This window comes from Mucor mucedo (genome assembly GCF_025094135.1).
Source record: "Mucor mucedo strain NRRL 3635 chromosome Unknown EV154scaffold_46, whole genome shotgun sequence".
In the NCBI taxonomy this organism is placed as follows: Eukaryota; Fungi; Mucoromycota; class Mucoromycetes; order Mucorales; family Mucoraceae; genus Mucor; species Mucor mucedo.
In genome coordinates this window covers 177749-201138 of record NW_026252330.1, presented here as the reverse complement: position 1 = coordinate 201138, position 23390 = coordinate 177749, and the positions used below count along the sequence as shown (strand labels likewise).

General features: G+C 37.2%; 3 protein-coding genes across 3 annotated transcripts; 1 reads left to right on the top strand and 2 right to left on the bottom strand.

Annotated features, from left to right (window-relative positions):
• Positions 1 to 466: 466 nt before the first annotated feature.
• On the bottom strand, positions 467 to 2052 carry EV154DRAFT_481548 (uncharacterized protein; the record flags this gene model as incomplete). Its single annotated transcript, XM_051598398.1, has 7 exons — positions 467 to 894; positions 949 to 1069; positions 1378 to 1482; positions 1561 to 1592; positions 1648 to 1661; positions 1797 to 1866; positions 2004 to 2052. 7 exons carry the CDS (start codon positions 2050 to 2052, stop codon positions 467 to 469), a joined length of 819 nt encoding a protein of 272 aa, XP_051457564.1.
• Positions 2053 to 2367: 315 nt separating this feature from the next.
• Positions 2368 to 3381, top strand: EV154DRAFT_481547 (uncharacterized protein; the record flags this gene model as incomplete). Its single annotated transcript, XM_051598397.1, has 3 exons — positions 2368 to 2430; positions 2470 to 2533; positions 2960 to 3381. The coding sequence occupies 3 exons, from the start codon at positions 2368 to 2370 to the stop codon at positions 3379 to 3381; spliced, it is 549 nt and encodes a 182-aa protein (XP_051457563.1).
• An 11362-nt stretch (positions 3382 to 14743) lies between these two features.
• EV154DRAFT_563633 (uncharacterized protein) lies at positions 14744 to 15898 on the bottom strand (the record flags this gene model as incomplete). Its single annotated transcript, XM_051605797.1, has 1 exon — positions 14744 to 15898. The coding sequence occupies one exon, from the start codon at positions 15896 to 15898 to the stop codon at positions 14744 to 14746; it is 1155 nt and encodes a 384-aa protein (XP_051457562.1).
• Between the last annotated feature and the right edge of the window lie 7492 nt (positions 15899 to 23390).

The window sequence follows — 23390 nt, the reverse complement described above, 5'->3', positions numbered from 1 at the left end:
TAAATAACCTGCTTCAAGAAGCTATTCATTCTCTGTCCTGTCCTTCCTGTTTCGTTCCTCCCTCGTTCCTGACAACCCCCTTCATAAAGAATCTACTTGATTTGGCCATCAATCAATGCACTTACCATGAACAGGCCACCATGATACATTCTCTCTTTTTTTTTTGTTTAGTTTGACTCATTTTTGAAGAAGCTCGGGGTTTGTGTTCCTTGTCTATCACTTAACTCTGTCTTTGCTGACTTCAATTTATCTACCCAAACTGATGACTCTATACATGGAAGAAGAATGTCGTACTGATTCCTTCTTATAGGTCTTGGCACTCTAATAGAACGATTCACCGCGTTAGTCTCTCACACTACATTACTATCTTTTGCTTGTGGGTTACGTTCTAAAGAGCCGCGACTCTTGTTATTGATAAGAAAGGAAGAAAATTTAAAATAAAATACTGGTCTTTCGTATAAATATTTCATTTTGTCACAATTAGGATCAATGAAACACTACGACCTTGAATGAAAGCCAAGTAGCAAAAGTGAACTTCTTTATTATTTTGAATATCATTGCAATAAATGTAGTCGCTGTCTTTATAATATATGTAGTCGCTGTCTTTATAATATATGTAGTCGCTGTCTTTATAATGTATGTAGTGTAATTCTCCAGTTTTGTTCAAAGAAGTCGAGCGAAGCTGAAGATCTTGTAGTTCCTTCGTTAAGGCCTTATCCTGCTTAATAACACTAATGAACTTCTTGAATTTTTCCCTGCTCCATCGTTCAAAGGCTGCAACGGAGTAAGGAATTACAATAGCAAGAGCCCCGTACTTAAACTCCTTGAACAAGACATGGAATCTTTTACCAGCAGCTTTTAATAGTCTGGTCTGGTACTTACTATGTTGACCGTCTATTAAAAGAAGGTTAAATTTTTAAAGTATGCAATAGGCCATGTATGTTTTACCTTTTATTGTTTGCATGTGTTTCTTGGGTAATCCTTTGCCTTGAAACTGTGACTCTTCCAAGAAACAGAAAAAGTGATAGCATCCAACGTATTGGATACACTTTCGCAACACATAGTATGTCTGACCGGCATTAAAATAAAAGAAGATGTCTTTTAAAAACTTATTTATATTTTCGTGCTGGGTAGTTTAGGTCAGAGTAGGCATTATTCATACTCTAATCGCCTTAAGTCGAAGTTCCTAATTTAAGATAGACTTGTTTTGTCTAATCGCCACTGTGGGCGTTACAATTGCATCAGCCTCCTTTGCAGAGGTGGTAGGCACCTGTACTGGTCTGACCACATTGGTTTCATCGGATTTTTGAGTGTCATTTTAAAACGAGACCGCGTCATCGACGTACGGGTTGGTGGCGTACGATTTCTTTTTCTTACCGGAAGAGCTACCGTCTTGGTTTTCTCCGGCCATTTTTTTTCATTGGCACTGCCATCGGTCTCCTCCCAATGGGCAAGGGCGTAGATTGTTCTGATTATGTACATCTTAATATATATACATTTTTAAAATAAAAAAGAGCTCACCTTCTTCGGTTGGTAATTGAATATTTGACATTCTCAAACCTTGACTAATAAGATGGCATAGTTTTCTAGATCTAACAAAAATAATTGGTTATCCGTTACAAGATGATTGGTTTACCTTGTACTTACATTCGCTTTTGATACTAACATGCACGTTATTTAATTCAGTTATTTATGCTTTTTTTGTGTTTGATGTCGAACAATGAAAAGGGTGAGAGATAAAGAAATTTGTCGTCCATCACCACCTTTCAATATGCATTTTGGATTCAATCGCGTACCTGTCGGAAAGCGACTTTTTGTATGTAGGTGCAAAAGTCGAATTATTCTGTTTTTCTTTTTCGCGTTCTTCTTTTAATAGTAGCCGAGAGCTATATTAAATACTATCGCTACTTTACTATCAGAAATAGCTGTTTTATGTCTATTCCACGATCATTGTATACGCACAAAATCATAAGAAAAAAACCGATAAGCATTCCTTGTTTTACGTTTCAAAAGACGGGTGGGATGTCTAAATTGAAAGCATTTCGTTGTCATCTTATAGCCTTAGATTGGATCGAAGTCGAGTGTTAAAAAATTACTGTCTGCTCTTTTTGTTTCTTTCAAACGACGGGCTTTCCCTATGCTCCCCCGCTTTAATATTTTAGCACTAATAATGTTTGATAACTATCAGCAAAACGTTTTTATAACTAAATATTTAAACTAATTGCTTATGTTTCAAAGAAATGTTACAATCGTTCGTCTGTCAGAAATCTGTAGCAAAACGTTTTTTGGGGTATAAAATTTTAATTAAAAAAGAGCAAAACGTTTATCAGGTTCAAGCTTAGGGACAGGTTATATTAATTGTTTTCCATGAGAAATGATTCGTATCGCATTATTTGGTATATAAGACATGGTATCGAAATACTTAGTCAGGTTAATTATAATGCGTACAAAATACAACATTAGGACTAGACACCTGTAGTGATATACTTTACAAGGAGTTGCGTAACTTCAACACAGGCAATTATTATGTTGGGTAAGACTTTACAGGAGATTCCATGGCAACCAGAATAGTAAACTTCTGTCTTTTTGGACATTCCTTGCACACGTGATTAGGCGGAATAATAATCAGGAGTATGACTATATCAAGTTTATGGCAAAGACTGCGTAAAAAAAAATTGAAAATGCGTTTACTTTTCTAGCCATAAAAATTTCAGCTCAATATACAAATAGGCCTTGGACACAATAATTGACCTTCTGCTATTGCAGTTTTTGTAAAAGCTCCATATATTTTGAAATAACAAACACTACAGCCACGTTTTAGCAATTAAACATCGACCAGTCAACCGACCGGTCAAAAAATAATTTACGAACGGTCAACCTGCCGATCGAAAACTGAAAGACGATCGGTCAGCCCGCCGGTTGATAGTAAGAAGACTGTCATGAACCGCCTATGTTTCAGTTGCAGATAATCATGCAAAATGTCTGAGACCATTATTGAAACCCGACCAGCCCATTGGTCCTGTTCGACCTGTTCCACCTGTTCCCTGTTCTCTGCCTCCTGTCACACATGTCACTGTCAAACATCACTATTGTATCCTGTCTAACGCCTGTGTTCCAAATAATGTATCCCCGTTGTCCCTTGTGCTTGTAAAACCATTTAACATGCGTTCCCTTGGTAACTCTGCCTTTGAACTCCCTTATAAAACATTAATAATATCAGCTCATGTTATCCTCTGTATCTATCTGCGAAATTATATGTGTTCATTCCCGCTACCCCAAAGATGTCCCAAACTAAATATGGCCGTTCCCAAGCAAACATTATTTTCAAAAACAAATCGCTCGATTTGTAAAAAGGTTTGGTCCCCCCAGTATAAGTACTAGCTTATAATTTTAGTATACTGAGGATAGCAATGTGGCCCATATACAACTAGTAAATAAGACATGCTAATTTAGTAATTAGAAATATTATTTTAAGTCATGTCTCACATGTTTTTACTTTTTTGTAATTTATAGCCCCCACCTACGAGGGTATAAATTACTAATTTGTAAATTGCCCAACCCCCCATAAATTTTGGCTGGTAAAATGTTTTTTTATAGTTTAAATTACTATTTTGAGCTAAATACTTTTGTTCGCAAAACGTAAAAAAAGTTTTGCTTGGGAACGGCCTATGACTAATAGTCAGTCTTTGTTAATCTGATCCCCCAACTTTTGTTTACCCAATCTGTCAATAAAGATAAATAACAGCATGTTTATTTATTGTTATTTCTGTATTCAAGATCTTATCTATTTTTCCTACTCCTCTGAATAAACCTTTTTCTACCTTCATTCCTTTTTATATATGTATTAATACTAATAGATATATAATGTCTGTTTCTTTTGTCCTCACCCTAATAATTATTCTGTTCTGCTCTTGCCCCGATCCACTCCTCACAGGCCTACTAATTGAACAGGTCATCTTGATTAATTTTTTTTATAGCTCTGTTCAATGCACCAATACTAGAACCAGACTCCAAAGCAATGACACCATTAGAGCAGCATTGGACTAAACGAAAATGTGGTAGACTCAAAAATGGGTTACATGTTTAGAATAAAAATGTTTCAGTAAAGGTTATGAAAAAAAAGGGTTTAACATCTTATAATAGTGATAATAGCTTATATATTTCCTATGAAGCGCTGTTAACCAGATCCATAACTTAATAATAACAAAAAACAGAAAACTAAAAATGTTTGGAAAGTTTCCCTATGAATGAGTATGTGATGTCATTACACAAAATACGAAAACCTTAAACGGTTACGATACTTTGGAGGGCACTGTATATACGTTTTTGAAATTCAGGCGCACGTTTAAGGATGTTCTGATATGATTTGCGACTTACCTTAGTTGTGAAATTAGCTCCGATAATCCCCATACAAGTTTAGAATGCTTGAACCATTTCGGAACCGTTTCTAATTTCTTATAATGTATTTTGGTCATTAGTTTAATGTAATCAGGGAACCCTTAAGTATCGGATCTGTAGGGATAACGGACCGGAGTACCCTAAAGTTAACGGATTTTCAGGGATAACGGACCGGAGTACCCTAAAGTCAACGGATTTTCAGGGATAACGGACCGGAGTACCCTGAAATCAACGGATTTTGAGGGATAACGGACCAGAATTCTCAGATTTGTATGATTTATGCTGCTGACATGAAACAAAATAAATTGAGATCTTAAATAGAAGATGTACTAATATGGACAAGCTCCGTTTTTTTTTAAAAAAAATGTTTTTTTATGAATATTTTTTTCCTAAATTGAATTCTGTCAAAAACAATGTTCCCATATGTTTTTATTATCAATCTACTGCTCAAAAATGAAAAATCTGTGGGCATCGAATGTGAAGCCTCCAGAAATAAACGGTCCTAAAATAGACAACTAAAATGCGAAAATACAAAATAAAATTTTATTACTGTTTCCTTACCTTCATTTTTTTAAAATGAACAATCAAAACAACAACAACAACCCTATTAATTTCCAATTTATTTAAGTGACACCTAATGGTGTAGGCTATGGTAGCAACCGTCGCATGCTACTACTGTTTCAGAAGAAGAAAAGGTTCGTGTCGTCGTTCCGGCTGCTGCCCCCGTTTTCCCTGCTGCTCCTGCTACTGCCACTGCTACTACCACTGCTGATGCCACTGGTACTACCACTGCTACTACCACTGCAGATGCCACTGCAGATGCCACAGATGCTGATTTCACGGATGCTGCTGCCACTATTAAGTTTCAGATACGAGCTACAGTCACTGCAAGTGGAATTAAGCCAGCACTTTTACTCGGATTGAATTGTATGCTAATAACAACAACCGGTTGGAGTCCACTCGTACTTTAGCTGAACGAAATGAGTTGTACCGTGTCATGTTGCACGCATTCAACACCAAAACCAGCACCAAACAAAGAATATCTACGAGTGCTTTAAAGTGTAAGTGTTCTGCTTTCTGTGCTGCCTTCAGACATCGAAATGACAGGTTGAATGCGACTGGTAGGGAACCAATTGAAAACTGGACTTACCATGATGCGATGGAGAACGCCACCAATGAGGTGCCCACCGTGATCCCACGTAATGTGTATTCCTCTCTTCTTGGAGAGACGATCGATATTCGTGGTGAGGCTGTCAGTGCTAGACGAGGAAGGACCGTCGAAGACAATGGTGCTGAGGAGGGTGTGACTCGTGGGGCTGCCAGTAGAAGTAGAGGGGTCAACCGAACGATCGAGCATCTGGTGACCTCTATTAAGGAGATTGAGGCACGTTGTTTTAAGCGTGGAGAGCCTGAGCAGTAGAACGTTCAGGAGAAATCTTGCTCCTTCGACAACGTTTTTTGGTCAGCCGTTGAAGTCCATGGACAAACAGGACCAGGTGCAGTCTCGCATCGCCGTGCTGTTGCAAGGCCAGTCTGGATATCGAGCGCCAGATGCTGATGGTAATGAAAGGGGATTTCGGCTCAAGCAACAACAACGCCACCAGCTACAATGCGTTTGAAAACGGTGACTACAATTATACCAACCACACCAGCTACTACTTCCGCCCAGATGTCAATGGTATTCCTGAAGCCAATGACTATCAGTACAACAGTCCTTCTGCCAGCAGCACCAGCGCGTACAACAACACCCACGCCAACAACACCAACACCAGCAACATCGTCGTCAGAAGCACCCTTTCCAACAGCACCCTCCCATACAACACTGCCTCCACCCCCTCTGCCAATGACATGCGATCGATGGCAATGTCACGACGGTTTCTCCTGTTCCGTCAGACTTGCTTGATATCACTTATCCTTTGTCCGATGAATATAAACCTCATAACATCGACTAAAATATAGTGGGCTTTTTTCTTCAATAATAAATTTGTTTTATTTTTCAAAAAAATTTGGTACTTGACACATTTAAGGAAAGCTGGATTAAAGATGCCCAAGCGGGCACGGTTACCTATAACACATGTATCATCCTGCTCTCCAACTACAAGACCAGCAGGCTCAAGAACCAAACCATCGAAACCTAGCTCCCATCTTGCCGTTCATGCAGTGTGTAGAATAGCACACGACCCGATGATATCATTGATATCCAAATTATTATACACGTAAATATGGAATTGTGTGAATCTCCACTGATGAACGAACTTACCAAAAGTTCTTTCAATGGCCATTCTTCTGGCTGAATGCAGATAGTTGACTAACCTCTTGCGCGGATCCCGGAGACATTCACTTTCAGGGAATGGTGTAACCGAATTGGCAATGGTACGATAGGCCGAATCACCGAGAAAATAAATTCATTTAGGGAAGTAATGCCCAGGATTGTTCATGATCTTCCAGCTGAGATAACTGGAATTATAGGCTGAGGCATCGTGACTTCTCCGTAGTGTATTCAAAGTAAATTAGTTTCCAACTCTTATCTTTATATTGGTCATTACTACCAGAGTCTCCCTGGCGAATGTAAGTAAACATACATGTATCGTCACAAACAGCGGTAAGTTTAATGGTGTAGTTGTTTTTTTTTGTCACGGAACCCTGCTCCATAATCGGCTGGAGTTGGCTTATGAATGGTAAAGTTTTTTGCCATCAATAGCACCAATTGCATCAAGAATACTCACACCGAGGGCTTTGTTGAATCCAGCAGATATAGCACTCGCTATGGCTAAACTGGTAGGCCAATCCATCATATAGCTAAGCACATCTTTGATGGTTTTTACCGTACGCCTCGTGAAATTGGTATAGCTGCCATATAAAAAACCATACAGGACATACATGTTTTTGTATCCAAAAGGACAATTGGCCAGTCTTAAAAGACAGGTAGCTATCGGGATGGAGATAGGAACGTTGTTTGGTGTCTTGAAATCAAATTCAGGATGAGTAGACAGCCTGTTGACAAACCAATTTAAAGAGTCCGTTCCCATTTGATATGGGGTACGGAAGCAATCTACTTGTTTTTCGTCGTCGTCGCTAAGGTTGGGATGTTGTACCTCCCAAAAAGTGTATCTTTCAGACACTCTTGTGGCACCCACACCGTTATTTCACGTTCTGTTGATAATTTCTCTAGTATTAACAAAGGCATGGAAGTAATAGCCATTCCAAGTTCCTCGAGAAATCGGCTGCAAAAAAGTCGTACTGCAATTGCTGTTCTCCTCGCAAACGCACATTAATGACAGTAAGGTACAACAAATCTACAATTTCTTGGTTCTTGGTAGCAATGTTTTCACTAAATGCATAAAGAACAGTTTGTTATTGTCTTAACATTTTGAAGATGAGAAAAATTTGTTGCTGAGTTTGAGAATTCATAGAGAAATTAAATTGAAACAGAGAAAAGGAAAAAAGAAAAGGTAAAACAGGAACAAAATAAAAAAAAATCTTGCCGATAGTTTAGTAAAATCGAATTGCACTAGTTCCAGGATAATATTTATTTTATTGTTTATATTTTTTTAAAAAGCAGGTTTTGGAAAAAGATTGGCCTTCAAAAAAAAATATTTAAAAAAACGGCGCTTGTCTGTATTAGTACATGTATTTAAGATCCCAATTTATTTTATTCGATGTAAGCAGCCTAAACTTGTCTCTTATAGGAATCGAACCCAGTCGGGAAAATGAGGTGTGTGTAGATGCTGGTATTTAAACGTACTTTTTACAATGGCTACCGATGTCTAGACTTCAAGACTAGTACCATTGGATAGCTCTCGGTTTTTACATCTAAATCAAAAACTGGCATATGCGTCCAAATCAAATTGCTTGTAGCTAATTTGCTTCTATTGTCTCAGTCCCTTTCTTTCTCTCTCTGCTTTCTTCTTCTTCTTCTTCTTCTTCTTCTTCTTCTTCTGATAGCGTTCTTGCTCTTATCGATCCCTATTTCGGCCGGTGTTCTCTGCCGCTGCATCTTTTGCCGCCCCTGCTTCTATGGCGTCTTCTTCTGCGGCTACTCTTGCAGCTCCTCCTGCTCCTCTGCCAGCAGCTCCTCCTGCGGCTTTCCTTTGTGGCTGCTTCTCCTGTGGCTTCTCCTGCGGCTACCCTTGCGGCTTCGCCTGTGGTTCCTGGTACGGCTCCTCCTGCGGCTACTCCTGCGCCCTTGTCTGCGGCTCCTTCTGCGGCACCCTTTGGGGCGACTTCCCCTGCGGCTTCTCCTGTGGCTCCCTTTGTCGCGGCCCCTCCCCCTGACGTTTTCGCTCGTCAGTATGAAGGTAAGTTTGTTACCATGGTAATGGTTACTCGATAAAAGTAACCTGCATCTAATGTTGTATCTCTCTCTAGTTGGTGACCGTTTTCGACGTTTTCCTGGTGCTATTGTACACGCAATCACAACCACCACAAATGCCATTCGATTGCCCTTTGCTCGTGTTGCTAGAGGGCAGTTGGAGTTGAATACGGTCGTAAGGGAGTATATTTTCTTACAAGGAAACATGGCCGCATCACAGGTTCGAGACCTTCTTCTGGCTTTGATCCTTTTTTTAATAAATGATGGGGTGCTCACCGTGCGCCAACATGCTTGTAAGTTGTTCAATGATGTTTTCAAAATCACCTTAACTTATTTATCTTTATCAAACAAAAATGTAGTGCTTCACTCACCCAACCCAACACGTTCTGAGTTAGAATCAATCCGACTCGCGTTGAAACTTGGAGCCTTTCTTGCTCCGATTGTAGAGGACGCAGGTCTTACCGCTTTGTTGTTGTTGGACTTGTTCCCTGCATCCAAATTACAACCGGCAAGAGCAGCAGTCCTTGGGAATTATAGAATTTTTTTGCTGGTTTAAACCTGCGTGAGTTATTCCAAAATCAACGGAGGCCTGCAGTTCTCGCTTACGGTGTCGAAACATTGTGGGACTTCTACAATCAGTTTTTTTAAAACAAAAATAAATCATTTTTTTTTGTTGACGACATTCATAGTACAGAGAGTGAGAGACTGAGTGACAATGACAAAGATCTTGAGGTAGGTACCAGATTCTCTAACCTGAAAACCGATTTTTTTGAACACAGTGTTGTGTTTATAGGTAAGTAAAATTATAAGGCAGGATATAAGTAATATAAGACTGTTTATAAGATTGACTTTATTATGAAATAAAACGAACAAGTACTTATATAAAATCACTATATGCTGTGCCACTATCTTTAGTGTATCTTTGAGGTTGTTATCATTTTCTCAGTGTGTATCCTGTTAGCTTTAACTGCTTATTTTGTAGATATGTTACACGTAGAAAGTACTGTCATCTTAGACACATTGTCCTTCCATAACTTTAGTAAGCCTTAGTCACTGTGTTCTTGTAACCTTGTGATATGATAGTACTAACTATCTATAATGGGTAATTGATTCCTTCATCATTCTTAATGTATTGATGTCATAGATATGGATTTATTTAATTTAGCAACAATATAGCAGATCACCACAAACAGAATCTTTGACCTGATAAGGGAATTGTTATTTTCACCCCTTCTTTTCTTATTTTTACCCCCTCGATTTGTTTTGGTCTTTTTTGACCTATGGAACTGCGTATTTGATTTCACTTATATTTTGACATTTCGGCGGGACTGCTCTGTCAAAGCATTAATAAATTGTACCTTTTTACTTTCATCCCAATCCCGTTACGTTTGTCTTGACTTTTATTGTTTTAATTTCTTTATCAAACGAAAACACCTCTTACCTTTCTGACGATGATTTGCAGGCGCCCCTTCCCTTTCGAACCAGAAGAAATTTTGAAAGCGTCTACGAAGTAGATGATCTTAACGATGATCACGACAATGATCTCGACGAAAAACTCGAGGGCGAAACCTTCGTCGTTTTGTCTACTTCTGCCCCTTTTCAACTTGAGTTTAGCTCTTGCGAAACTCTGAAAAGTATGTGATCGATCACTGCAAGGACAACGGCTCCCTTGTTTCTTTAAGCCGTTCTCGTTATTACCCCGATCGTCGACTTAAGTCTTTGGATTTCAAGTGCGTTCGCAATGAAAAAAACAGCAGTAAGTCCACCGGTAAAATACTTTCGAAGACAGGACGCATCAATTGCCCTTTCAAGTGGGTGGTCGGTTGCAGTGGGAGAAAAGATCAGGGTGTTTATACTGCAAATTCACCCTGCACTTAAACCATTCTGGACATAATCATGAATCTGCTAATTCTCTCGCTGGTCATTCCACTGCATACTCGATTGAGATAATCACATGAAGGTAATCAAGGATATGACGATTGCTAATAGCTCACCTCAAGATATCTTGATTGACGCTCGCTAAAACCTCCCTGGTGATTACTTCAGACTTATTACGCTTTACAATGCCAGACAGAAGATTCGTGAAGAGTATTTAGATTCTCGCTCTCCTTTGCAAGCTCTCTTGGATCCATTCTCTGAATCCGAGTCTGGATTTATTTACGCGTACAACTCGAATGAAACGGTACCATCAAAAACCTTTTTTTGCGCACTCTCATTCCTTGAAAGTGATTGGGCGTTTTCCTCAAGAGCTTTTGATGGATTGTACTTATAAAACCAACAAATTTGGTATACCATTGTTGCACCTTGTTGGCATGGATTACTTCAATAAGAGATTTTTTGGGTGCGGTGTGTTTTTAAAACACGAAACCCGAGCCAATTATGAGTGGACGGTTTCAACATTACGTATGAAGTTGTTTTGGTGCTATTTAGAGGAGTTCGATACTAGCATTATTCCTATTGACCGTGATTTGGCATTAAAAGGTGCTTTAGAGACAGTTTTTAAATCCAGCACAATTCTTATCTGCCGTTGGCATATCAGCAAGAACGTGTTGGCGAAATGCAAAAAATATTTTTTAAAAAGATGATGACTGGAATACGTTTATGGTCAGATGGAATCGCTGTATGAACAGTTTCAATGAAGAAGAACGGGAGCGAAACGTGAATGTCCTGAGTGATAATTACGGGTTGAACGCAAGATACTTCCCACTGTTTGCGTATCGTGAGTCAACATGGGTGCCGTTGAAAGAACATTTTGCCAACCCTGGGATCAATACGCACCTTTACCTTGGCACCATCAATACATCCAGAGTTGACGGTGCTCATAACAACTTGAAGCGAAGACTGATGGTGTCTACCAGTAATTTACACAAGGTTGCTAATTTGGTGAAGAGCACTATTACAAATCAATTACTTCCGATTTGAGAAAAGAAATATGAAGTATATAAAAAAAACAATGGTACTATAGGTTCGATTATAAGTCCTTGTCACTTTATTTGACTGAAGTTTTAACTACGAAATAATGGGGACTATTTATACTATTTTTAAAGCTGACTGTTATTAGATTTGCTAGTCCATAAATATCATATTTCGAAATGATCTAGTTACCGCTAAAACTTTTACAAATAATACTTCTTCAAACTTATGCTATAAATAAGACTTAATCTTCAACTTGGGCATTTGTTTGCAAGCAACTATGGTTATCTGTTCGATTATAGATCTCTGTCAATATTATTTCGTGGATGGCTAATTGATATGATTCTAAAACTATTATAACAGGGCCTGTTACCGTTGCTGTCTGCCGTTTTGCCTGTTGACATCATTATCTTTTGCGTTCATATATCTGATTGTCTTGTATCGGATCGGCTTTATAGGATATACTTTTTTTAACAACTTAAATACTCAGCAAAGACGAGTCTTAAGCTATTAAAAATATTTCCAACTCTTTATAAACTGTTTTCGACTTTTGAAAACTATTTTTTTATCCTTTTCTTGTAATGCATTTTTTCTAATAGCTTTCGGCTTCGGACAAAATTAATTTTTTTTTCTATAAATTTTGATAGCAGCGTAAGAGATAGTTTTTTTAGCTATCTGTAGAATGTAGCATACTTAAAAGTGTGTCAGGAAAATAATATTTGTTGATAGTGTTATTTTCTTGGTTTTATAGTGAGGAATTATCTTGAATACGTCATCGATTAATGTCGTGAGCCTCGATGTCATCAATTGAGCGATCGGCGTTAGAATAACCTTTTACTAAATTAGACAGATCAAAAGATGACCAACACTAAATTAGTATACTTTAGTGTTAACATTAGTCAAAGAACTAATTTAGTACCATATTCAATACATATAAAAACCAACAAAATAATATAATAAAACAGTATCTTTATTCTCATCAAAAAGTCTCGTTAATAAGTTTAGCTACGAAGGAATTTAACTACAAATTCCTATCTCTATAAACTATCAACCAATCATCTGGTATCACTTTAACGACCGACTTCCCTCTTATTTTATTAATTTTCCCTTTGCTGGATCCGTATTTCAAGTATATTTCACTTCTTTCCATGTTCCAGAAATTTACGATTGACGGCTTTTTGGATTTGTATTTTGTTACCACTACTTTGTCAATTCCTGATTACCCTTTCGAATATATGAATATATACTTGGAATACACAGCTTCAAATATGTATCGTACTGCTTAGTAAATGTTGAGTTTTAAGGAAAAGTAAAATTATAAAAAGACTATCGGAGTAGTTTGAGACTGATTATAAGATTGTCTTTTAATAATAAATGAAATGTACCAGTATTTATATAAAAGACTGTCTTCTGTGTTCATATCTCTAGTGCTATCTCGAAGTTTTCATAGATTAACCAAAAATGTATACGATTATTACATAGTCACTAATTTAGTCTTGTTCCAATATATGTCAAGTCATCTTAACTCTCTTTGCTTTAAACTAAATTTTAAACATTTCTCAGACGTACTAAGTAAGACTTGTGATGTAACATCCTTATAATTCATACTGTAACATTTATTGTAAAGCTTATATCACAAATGTTATCAGCATGGATAAACCTTTGTTAGCTCTAATATGGCTATATCCTTGCTAGGTCACCACACACTCCTCTGTTACTGTAATCATGTTTATTTGTTCATATTTTTGTATTCAAGATCTTATCTATTTTTTTTTCTTTCAATTAAACGTTTTCTACTCTCATCCATTTTATAAGTATGAATACTTATAGATATATAATGTCTGTTTCTTTTGTCCTCCCCATAATAATTATTCTGTTCTGCTCTTGCCTCGATCCATTCCTCACAGGCCCGCTAATTGAACGAGTTATCATGATTAGTTTTGTTTATAGCTCTGTTAAATACACCAATACTGGAACCAGTCTTCAAAGCAGTGATACCATTAGAGCAGCATTGAACTAAACAAAAATGTGGTACACTCAAAACGGGTAACATGTTTTGAATAAAAATGTTTCATGTAAAGGTTATGGAAAAAAAGGGTTTAACATCTTATAAGAGTGTTAATATCTTATATATTTCCTATGAAACGCTGTTAACCGGATCCATAACTTAATAACAACAAAAAACAGAAAAATAAAAATGTTTGGAAAGTCTCCCTGTGAATCAGTATGTGATGTCATTTCACAAAATACGAAAACCTTAAACGGTTACGATACTTTTGAGGGCACTGTATATACGTTTTTGAAATTCAGCACACGTCTAAGGATGTTCTGATATGGTTTGCGACTTATCTTATATGTGAAATTAGCTCAGATAATCCCCATACAAGTTCAGAATGCTTGAACCATTTCGGAACCGTTTCTAATTTCTTAAAATGTATTTTGGTCATTAGTTTAATGTAATCAGGGAACCCTTAAGTATCGGATCTGTAGGGATAACGGACCGGAGTACCCTAAAGTTAACGGATTTTCAGGGATAACGGACCGGAGTACCCTCAAGTCAACGGATTTTCAGGGATAACGGACCGGAGTACCCTAAAGTCAACGGATTTTGAGGGATAACGGACCAGAGTACCCTAAAGTCAACGGATTTTGAGGGATAACGGACCAGAGTACGCAAACGTATGGGATTTTGACGGATAACGGACGGGAATTCTCAGATTTTTATGATTTAGACGGATAACAAACTGGAGTTACCAAAATATAGCCCCAATAAACCAGCGAAACTTAACAGAATATACTATACAACAAGGAACGACATACAACTTTATTTTCAAGGCGTAGTCTACAATTGTAGACAAATAAATGTAGGGAGGGCTTCGGAAACTCTGGCTCGTTATTTGTCCGCATCCGGTACTTTAGAGTATGCTAATTAAAGTTACCGAATGATCACAATCAAGTACGCGAATCTGGTATGAGACGGACTCGGGGATTATGGCGAGGAGTAGCAACAATTGGTTAGAACACTCGAATAAAGTAAATCAACAATGATGAAATACATAATTTTATTAACCAAAGAATGTGTAAATATAAAAGATAAAATAAAAAAAAGTTACTGGAGTCTTAAATCAAACTACAGGTCTGCAAAATTATCTTCCCATTGATGTTACCCACAACATCTATCTCCGAAAGTATTTGGTTTAAAACAACAAGTTTTTGTTGGATATTTCGGTAGATCCACCTAACCACAGGAAGACTTAACCAACGCATGAGAACCGCCAACAGATGTTTCATCAACATCTCCAATTGTTCTTCAAAACTTCGGTGGTATCTGGAGTATGCTTTGGCCGTCATTACTTCTACAGCCAAAATACCTGCCATTCCCAACAACTGAAAGACACGAAACACATGCTCACCACGCGTTCTACAATCCATAAAACCTACTGGATCAGCATCATTAAGCACTATGATCTCCATGCACTCCCATTCATCGAATCCCTTGAATACATGGTATTCCGTAATTAGCAAGTAATGATACAGACAGGTAATGTTTTTAAAAGAATACCCTAATTGAGACCTGGTACTAATTGTTCTTTTCATTTCACGCAAGTCCAAAGTAAATTCGTTCAAGGTTGTTGACTCTAACAATTGGTCAAATGCTTCACCCGTACCAATACGGTGAGTGAGTTGGTCCAACTCGTTGGCCCTATTCGATAATATTGTCAAACCGCCGACATAGTTATTTTTTTCCAATCGTCTGGTCATTCCTCGTCTTCCTTCCACCAAAACAGCATCTATCACATCCTCTACATCCACCGCTGTCTCTTCGTTATCCTCAATGATAATCATTGATTCTGTACTACCTTCCCTATCAGAATCAACAAGATCAATAACATCCTGTCGTTGATCATGATGATCCTCTTCAAGATCAGCAACACCAAATTCTTTACCAGTCAATGCTGGAACCTCTCCAGAAGTAATACTGGTAGTAGCCGTTTGGCTATCTAATCCCCATCTCTTCAGGCACGCGGAACGAAATTCCGGGTCCACCAAAAAATGATTGGGGTCAATCATGTCTTTTACCGGCATCGGCTTTGGGCTGCGCTCGAAGCCAACATTAGTATTCGCACCCAAGTAAACAATGTAATGGCAAATTTGTGTTATTTGTAGACCTATTTTGTCCATGATATTATGGACGTCGTCTATAGTACGACCAGGGTTAACGGCTAAAGCCTTATTAATAATATCGATAATGTTTTGCTTATCAGTTGAGTCCATGATTCTTGGTTCGCAAAAAAAAACAAAAGAAAAGGATAACGGACAACTTTTATCTTCGTCTAAATTATATAGATCCACTAGAACGCACCAATCACACATCCAGAATTTCAAAAAGGAGATTAACAAAAAACCAAAATAAGTCTATTCTCTTTTTTACACGTTATTTCTTCTTTATTTCTATTGCGTTCCATACTATTCCGTCTCTGCATTGTTACTTTTGTTACCACAAAATGTAAGCGATTATACTCTGAAGGCATCGTATCCTGACTGTCTTCCCTTTTTGATGCACGTCTGCTACTACAAGTATATTCTCTCTAGTGTACTTGACGTCGTTCTACTATTGTCAACACTTTCATTTAGTGATCACATCGTGTCGCTCTTACTGTCAGTGCACTTTCAATGTTTCCCATTCCAGTCAAATCGCATCATCCACTTGTCGTTGCTTATCCTCTGTTCGTGATTACTCCATCTAATGGTAAAGACATCAACACCGACTGTCAGGCAACACACCAAACATATACAGTCCTTCTTCCGACAGAAAAAACCGTCGTTAGCCAACCAACCCTTCTTTCATCCATACCCTCTACGCTGTTCTTCATCTATTCACACCAAGATATCCCGTCTATATTAGGTTTTATTTCAATGCACATATTCTTGCCCACTTGTCCATGGTGCATATTCACTTTGAATCATACATCACGACTTTATAATCTGAACTTATACTTTCAGACAACAAGCGTATATCCTCGTGTATTATCCTCTATTTTATCTTTCATCCCCTTTTTCTGCCTCTCGAGCATCTTGAATAGTTTGGTTAGCTTTGTTTTTATTGCAAACATTTAAAAGAAAAAGAGAAAAAGACAAAAAAAAAAGATTCAAAAAAAAAGAAGAATGATGAAAATGTTCAAAAATGATTAAAAAATTAATTTTTTTTCCGCACGACAATATATCGCCACCTTCCCTTTCAAATTCCACCCGTATTAACAACACTCATGTTTTAACGCGTCTTTCTCGACCAATAATTTGTTTTGCGCGCTCTCTTCAATACATCATTTTCAAATTGAGTAAACCCGGTTATATTTGTCATCTTAACAATGTATCACTACCAACAATGGCACTTTTAACCGTTTTTTTCAATTTTACTCTTTAAATCAATTTCTAACCAGGGCGTTTTCAATTGTTTCCGATAGTCTGACGTCTACCCTATTTATCCGTATTTTTGGTTTATTTTTATCACTAAAACTCATCGATTAACATAATTTTTAAAAATCGAAAAAATGCGCGCCCGACAGTTTTGAGCTACGTATAATGGCTGTTTCATGCTAGTGTGTCTGTACCACATACCAAACAAACTCCTTCGTGACATTCATTTGGATTTCAATAATAACAGAACAAAGCTCTTCCGAAGATGTTGCCAAAGGATAATGTCATGAAGCCGTTATGTCATCAATTCAGTAATCGGCGATTGTAACTTCTTCCGCAGTCAATATCTGTCATGATCCTGTTACATCTTATGCCCCAAATATGCAATATGAGTAACCAGCTTTCAGACTCAATATTTATCATTGATCGGTCAGCTCTTTAAATCCTTTGTCATGATCCACATAAGCTATGACTAACTTTTGTCATTGCTTATTCTTTTATTTAATTTCTTGTTTTTCTTTCTCTATAAATATAGCTGATAAATTTCACTTCTCCCAGTTTTCTTTATCAGATATATTTCATAATCATCTTCTCTTTTCTTTCTTCCCTTTTATTCTTAAATAAATAACCTGCTTCAAGAAGCTATTCATTCTCTGTCCTGTCCTGCCTGTCTCATTTCCTCCCTCGTTCCTGACAATATCTCTTCTACCGCGGCATAACCGCAGTAACTGCGGTTATGATCCATAACATATAAATATCCTCTCCAATTCTATTCAATAAACATTATCTTTTATTTTCTTAATCATAAGTCTTAGTTAACTAGGTTATTCCATTTAAATAACATCTTTATTTAAATACTACATAATCTCTCCAGCTAATCACTAGGCTTCCGTTTAACTACCGACTCGTTTCTTATTTTAATAATAGACGACATCTTTCCTCCTCCCATGGTGCCTCTTTTTCAGAGCCAACATACTGCGCATCTCCGCAGATACCTTTCCCAATGACGGTCTTGACTATAATATCCTTTACGTAGTTATCATTGAACAGCATCCTAGTGAGCACATCAGAACCGGGACGAGCTGGCAATGCAGTGGTTCACATGTTATCCTTAGCAGTATCTTCAGCCACGTTATAATAATGAAAAGAAGTAGAAAAAGAGGGAAAATAAAAAATAAATTCTAAAATCGATACTTGAATAGTTTTTTTGTTTTGACAATTTCTGATTTGTGAGACAGGTCTGCAAGACTTTCTCACTTGCTTCGTTCGAATTTTGATCTCAGTGTTACACGTATTGTACTTTGTTTTGAAACTGCTAATTACGCCAATTATACCTAAAATTAGTCGCAATAGACGTAAATGTAATGTACATTTGATACGTTTACTTCTTCCAAAATTAAATGACTTCAAGGACCATAGCATAGAAGAAATGCGCTAAAATTGAATGACATGAACTAAGCAACAAAGAATATTCGCATTTACAATAATAAAAAAAAATCTGTGTTTACTTCCGTAATGCTTTATGTAATGCCGAATGCTGACATACATTTTGGTATAACATGGAAGAGCTAATTAAACAGTCCGTGACTCTTTAAATATTAAAATCACAATCACAATCGTTTAGTCAGGATTATCCACAATGGCATAGTCCATTTTTACAATTAACAAGTACTTTTTACTTTCAATCAGTATATTACGTGCAATGGAATAAATAAAACATGTATATTCTTCCTTGAATATATTACTATTGAAAAAAACTTAATTACTGTTTGTTTATTATCAAAACCCCATGTTCTAGATGGCATATTCAGCATATTAATAAAGAGGTAAACAAAAAACTTCGCATTGTAAAAACTAGTTTCAGCCATTCCATTTGGCGGAAGGAAAAAGAAAATCGGTAAAATACCTTTATCGCTATACAACCGTTCGTCAGAGACCAGGACAAAATCTTAAAATAAGGAAACTGAAATCGAATACTATGTGCTACCCTACAGATTGTTTTGGGATCCAAATATACCTATTTTAATTATACTGAGACACACCCTCAGTTTTTCATAACATTCACAAAATCTAGTTTTTCAATCATAAAACAATGATAAGCACAGTAACTGCTTGTCACAATTATAAATATTTATTATCTACCAATTAATACAGATAGTTAAATTTCTAGAGAGATACTATTCTTTTGGTTTAGTTTTAACTTTTTAATCTAGAATAAAACCACACTGGATTTATGGTTTAACTTATTTTAGTTTTTCTGTGTAAACCAGTATACTTTACCACAAACTATAATTCAATCAGAATCATAGTTGAGTATAAGATCCACCAAAAAATGTAAACACTATCACAGCCGCGGACTCCGTAGTGGAATTCCGCGACACGTTGCGGAAAGAGGCAACATGGTGGATAAAATAAGCAACTATCGGAATATAATATTTTTATTTAATTTTATTTTCCTTTCCTATTTTTTAAATTTTTTTCTTTTACAAGCTTTGCCAAATAACACATTGCTAATTAACACATCAGATTGAATAAAATAGTAATCACTCCATTAGATGAATTGTTGAAGAGAGTTTAATTACAATAAAACTTGTCTACGCAAAACAGAAAAAGATACGACCAACTTACAAATCAGCTAAAGAACCAGCAGAAAGATGATTAACCTTGTCAGTATGTTTAATGTACGGCCAAACGACCTTGAAAAAGTTAGCGGAATCGGAATACCGTACAAGACCAACCACTTGGAGAATGTCTGTAATGGAAATAACAGCGTACTTCTTGTATCTGTCACCCCTGGAATTCCGAGCAACTGTCACAACATTGTGAGCGTCGAATTGCGGCTGCTTCATTACTTCAACGATAGCCAAAAAATTTTCTTCACCTTCTTGCTTGTGTGTAAAGTAGCAGTGAAACACACCGACAAACCAAATGGAAATAGATCTAAATTTTATTCTGTAAGTACTAATAAAGTTTGTCAAATGTCTTTTGCTTACCTGTGACCAGTACTTTTGGGAGCCTTAAACAGGACAATATTGTTTGCTCTTGTCTTTAAGTTTTTCAAGGTTATGTCCATAATCGAAGAAAATACCAAGTCATCGTTCCAAGCTCGACTTGCAATCACAATGGATGACGAGGTCAATTGCTCGATTTCATCCCCAACCTTATGATCTGTCAGGAACGTGGCTAGAAATATATTATAGCAATAATATCAGAAGATGCCTACTAGTTATACGAGACAAAGGAAGAGTGGTTTACAAAGTATTTAATAATAATAATAGATTATACAGGGAAGGGGAAGGATACAAGATAATCGACATGGAACGGGGAAGGCAATGGAAAGGGGGAGTATTTATATCTTTTCAGATAACATGGGTTTGCATTTAAGGATGTCTTGGCTTACTTAATTAGTCTTAGTGTTGGTTTCAGCTTACGTGGCCGAAACCCATGAGTCATGATTACTAATTGCTTGGCGTCGGAGATACTTGGAAACGAGTCATGATTACTAATCTCTTTGAAGCGGAGGTTCGTTGCGTGGATAGTCTTGGAAGGTCCTGGAAGGTTCTGGACACTGGCGTTGTTGAACCTCAGCATGAGATTCCAGAACATTCCAATAGTTGGGGATTCGTGGTCAGGGGCAAAGTGCAAAGTTCGTCATTCATGACATGATCATAATATGATATCAATGCATCAATCACCTTCGATCTCGGGACACCGAAGCATATTCCTTCCGAATCTGATCCAAGCAAAGACTGAGGAATAAACGGACACCAGACTTGGGCACCAGAGGAATGCGAACGGTAGGTGTCTGAACGATCCGTAGATTTAGGGAATTGAATAGACTGCAGACATCTAACCGCCATTTTGTTATAATTCGCCTGCTGACGAAGGACGTTCGAAGCATTTGCCCCTATAAGATGCGTGGACTTGATCAAGTTTGTGAACTTCTTAAATGTCCGCTCCATTGGTCGGCAAGAGTAGCATTTTAATGGCCCCATCTGTTCAACCAAATACGGCAGATGCATCAAATAATGGTTATTTGCTGTGAACACTCGCGCATTGATACGACTTGGAACAATCTCTCGATTCAAAAACGTATGCCAGCTACTAAAACATCTAAATGTTTGCGTTAATATTGTGGTATTTAGCCATATTATAACGTAGTTGAATTAGGTTACACGATCACAATCCACAATAATTGACATTATTTTGACTACTAATAACCTCATATAAAAGCAGAAATTAACTATTCAACTAGAGGGATCCTTCTTGTCTTTTTATTATTGGATGACTTCCAAAATGAAAATAGAATTAAATAGAATAGACTTAATTTTTTTGGGTTGTGTAACGTGGAATTAACCTTAAATTTCACCGCTTAAATTTTTGAAGTTAATTCGACCCCCCTACCCCCCCGAATTAAAAAAAAATTAACAAAAAAATCGTCTTTCTATTATATAATTCATTTCTGATAAACGCTAATAACATTCAGATAATAAATATGAGATCTATGGATAATATTTATCAAAACAGTTTATTTATTTGGCTCTTTTACGCTTCTGAGGACCGTATTTTTTGCCCTTTCAGGAGAAGTAACAGTGAGTTGCTACTGTGCATATAAAAATGATGGGTTTTAGTGCGAACGGAAGGAGCATCATTGATAATAGTTAAACTATCTTGGTTACCGGTGTCTGGATGTATTCAAACATCATTGTCATCTGATAATGTAGCTGTTTAGGTAGAGTTTTGCATATATGGTACGGGTCAAAAAAGTTAATTCTATTTTCAGTGTTTTGGAACAGAAGTAAAATTAACTCGGACAATCAAATTTCCGAAGTTAATTCTATTCTATTTAATTCTATTTTGTATTTTGGAAGTCATCCATTATAAAAAAACAATAAAGTTATCAAAAGTTTCATTTTATTTCTTGACCCATAATTATCACAAATATCTAATTTTTAATATCTAGTCTCTGATTGTCATGTTACCCTTTCATTTTTGCATTGTCCCTAAAAGAAATGCGCTACTGCAAAGCAATGGAACATCCCTCCACCAATTCCATCAACGCACATTTGGTTTCATTGTTCTGGACCAATGGAAGTATAATAGTCGCGGCAATGTACAGGAGAAAGTCTAAATAATCGACAGCTCTTCCGATACCTACACCGCCATCCCAAGTTCCTAAAAAAGCTGATGGTATGTAAACCCTGCTCTGCTTCACCTTTTCGTCAATCTTTTTGATGATAGTGTCATTACGTGCGTTCAAACCAAAGGTATATTGTGCATCTTGAGTGATGATTTCAGGGAACTTTTTGTTTTTCTTGGGATCCAAAAGATTATACACCAAAGTACCAAGCCCTCTACCAATCAAATGCATCTCGTCACCAAGAAAAAAAGATGTACCAGTGAAGGTGGAAAGAGAGCTAATAACAGGATCAACACCAAGCATATCGAATCGCTAATTCATACTGCGTTTAGTATCTTAAAAATATTGCTGCACACTTTGAATAATTTACCGTATTGCCGTTGACTAATTCGTCTTTGGTTCTCATGTCACCTGCATCCAAGAAGTACATATCGTAACGGCAACCTCCGTGATGTCTGCCAGCAATTTTGCAAATTCTGCAGCGAGATTTGCTCGTGTGTCCACGATGATTTATTAAATCAGCTATTCCTGGAATATCACCAGTCATTGCGAGCAAAAATACTTTACTTTCGTGCACGATGTCATTGTTTTTTTCAACGACGAATCCTCTTGCACACAACGAATTGATTTCCTCGATGATTGGCGTCAAAAAACTCATCATATACTTGGGCTTTGTCGGGCCAGGTAAAATAGCCAGTGGAATCATCATCGACTCCTTTGCTCTAACAACGAAAAGGTAAGTTTGATTAAAATAACATATACAAGTAAATTTAATTTCTAAACCTTTTAGAAGCAGGAATGTTGATCACCAGGCAATGTACTAACGTTTGAGAGCTTCCAGGTTTGTATTTGTTGGGAAACCCATCAACGTAAAGAACAAGGAAGATGTCTTTGCGTGTGCGCAAATTTTGACGAAGAAATTCTTTGTACACCGAACCGGACGACATGTCAATGTAGACGCCATCTTCATCATACTCGCTGAATTGGCTTGCGTACTTGAAGTCTTCACAGATTTCGTCGTCGATTAGTAGTTCCGCAAGTGAAGCTCCGACAGAAGACATAGCCATGGTTTGAAAGGCTTTTGGAGGTGCAATGTCGCCTGCACAAATTGATTCCTCAGCTTCATTTTGGTTTTTGTATCGCCCTTCACCACAAGCAGGGTTGATACAATGTGATTGCTGCACGTTATCATCAAAAAGAAAACATCCT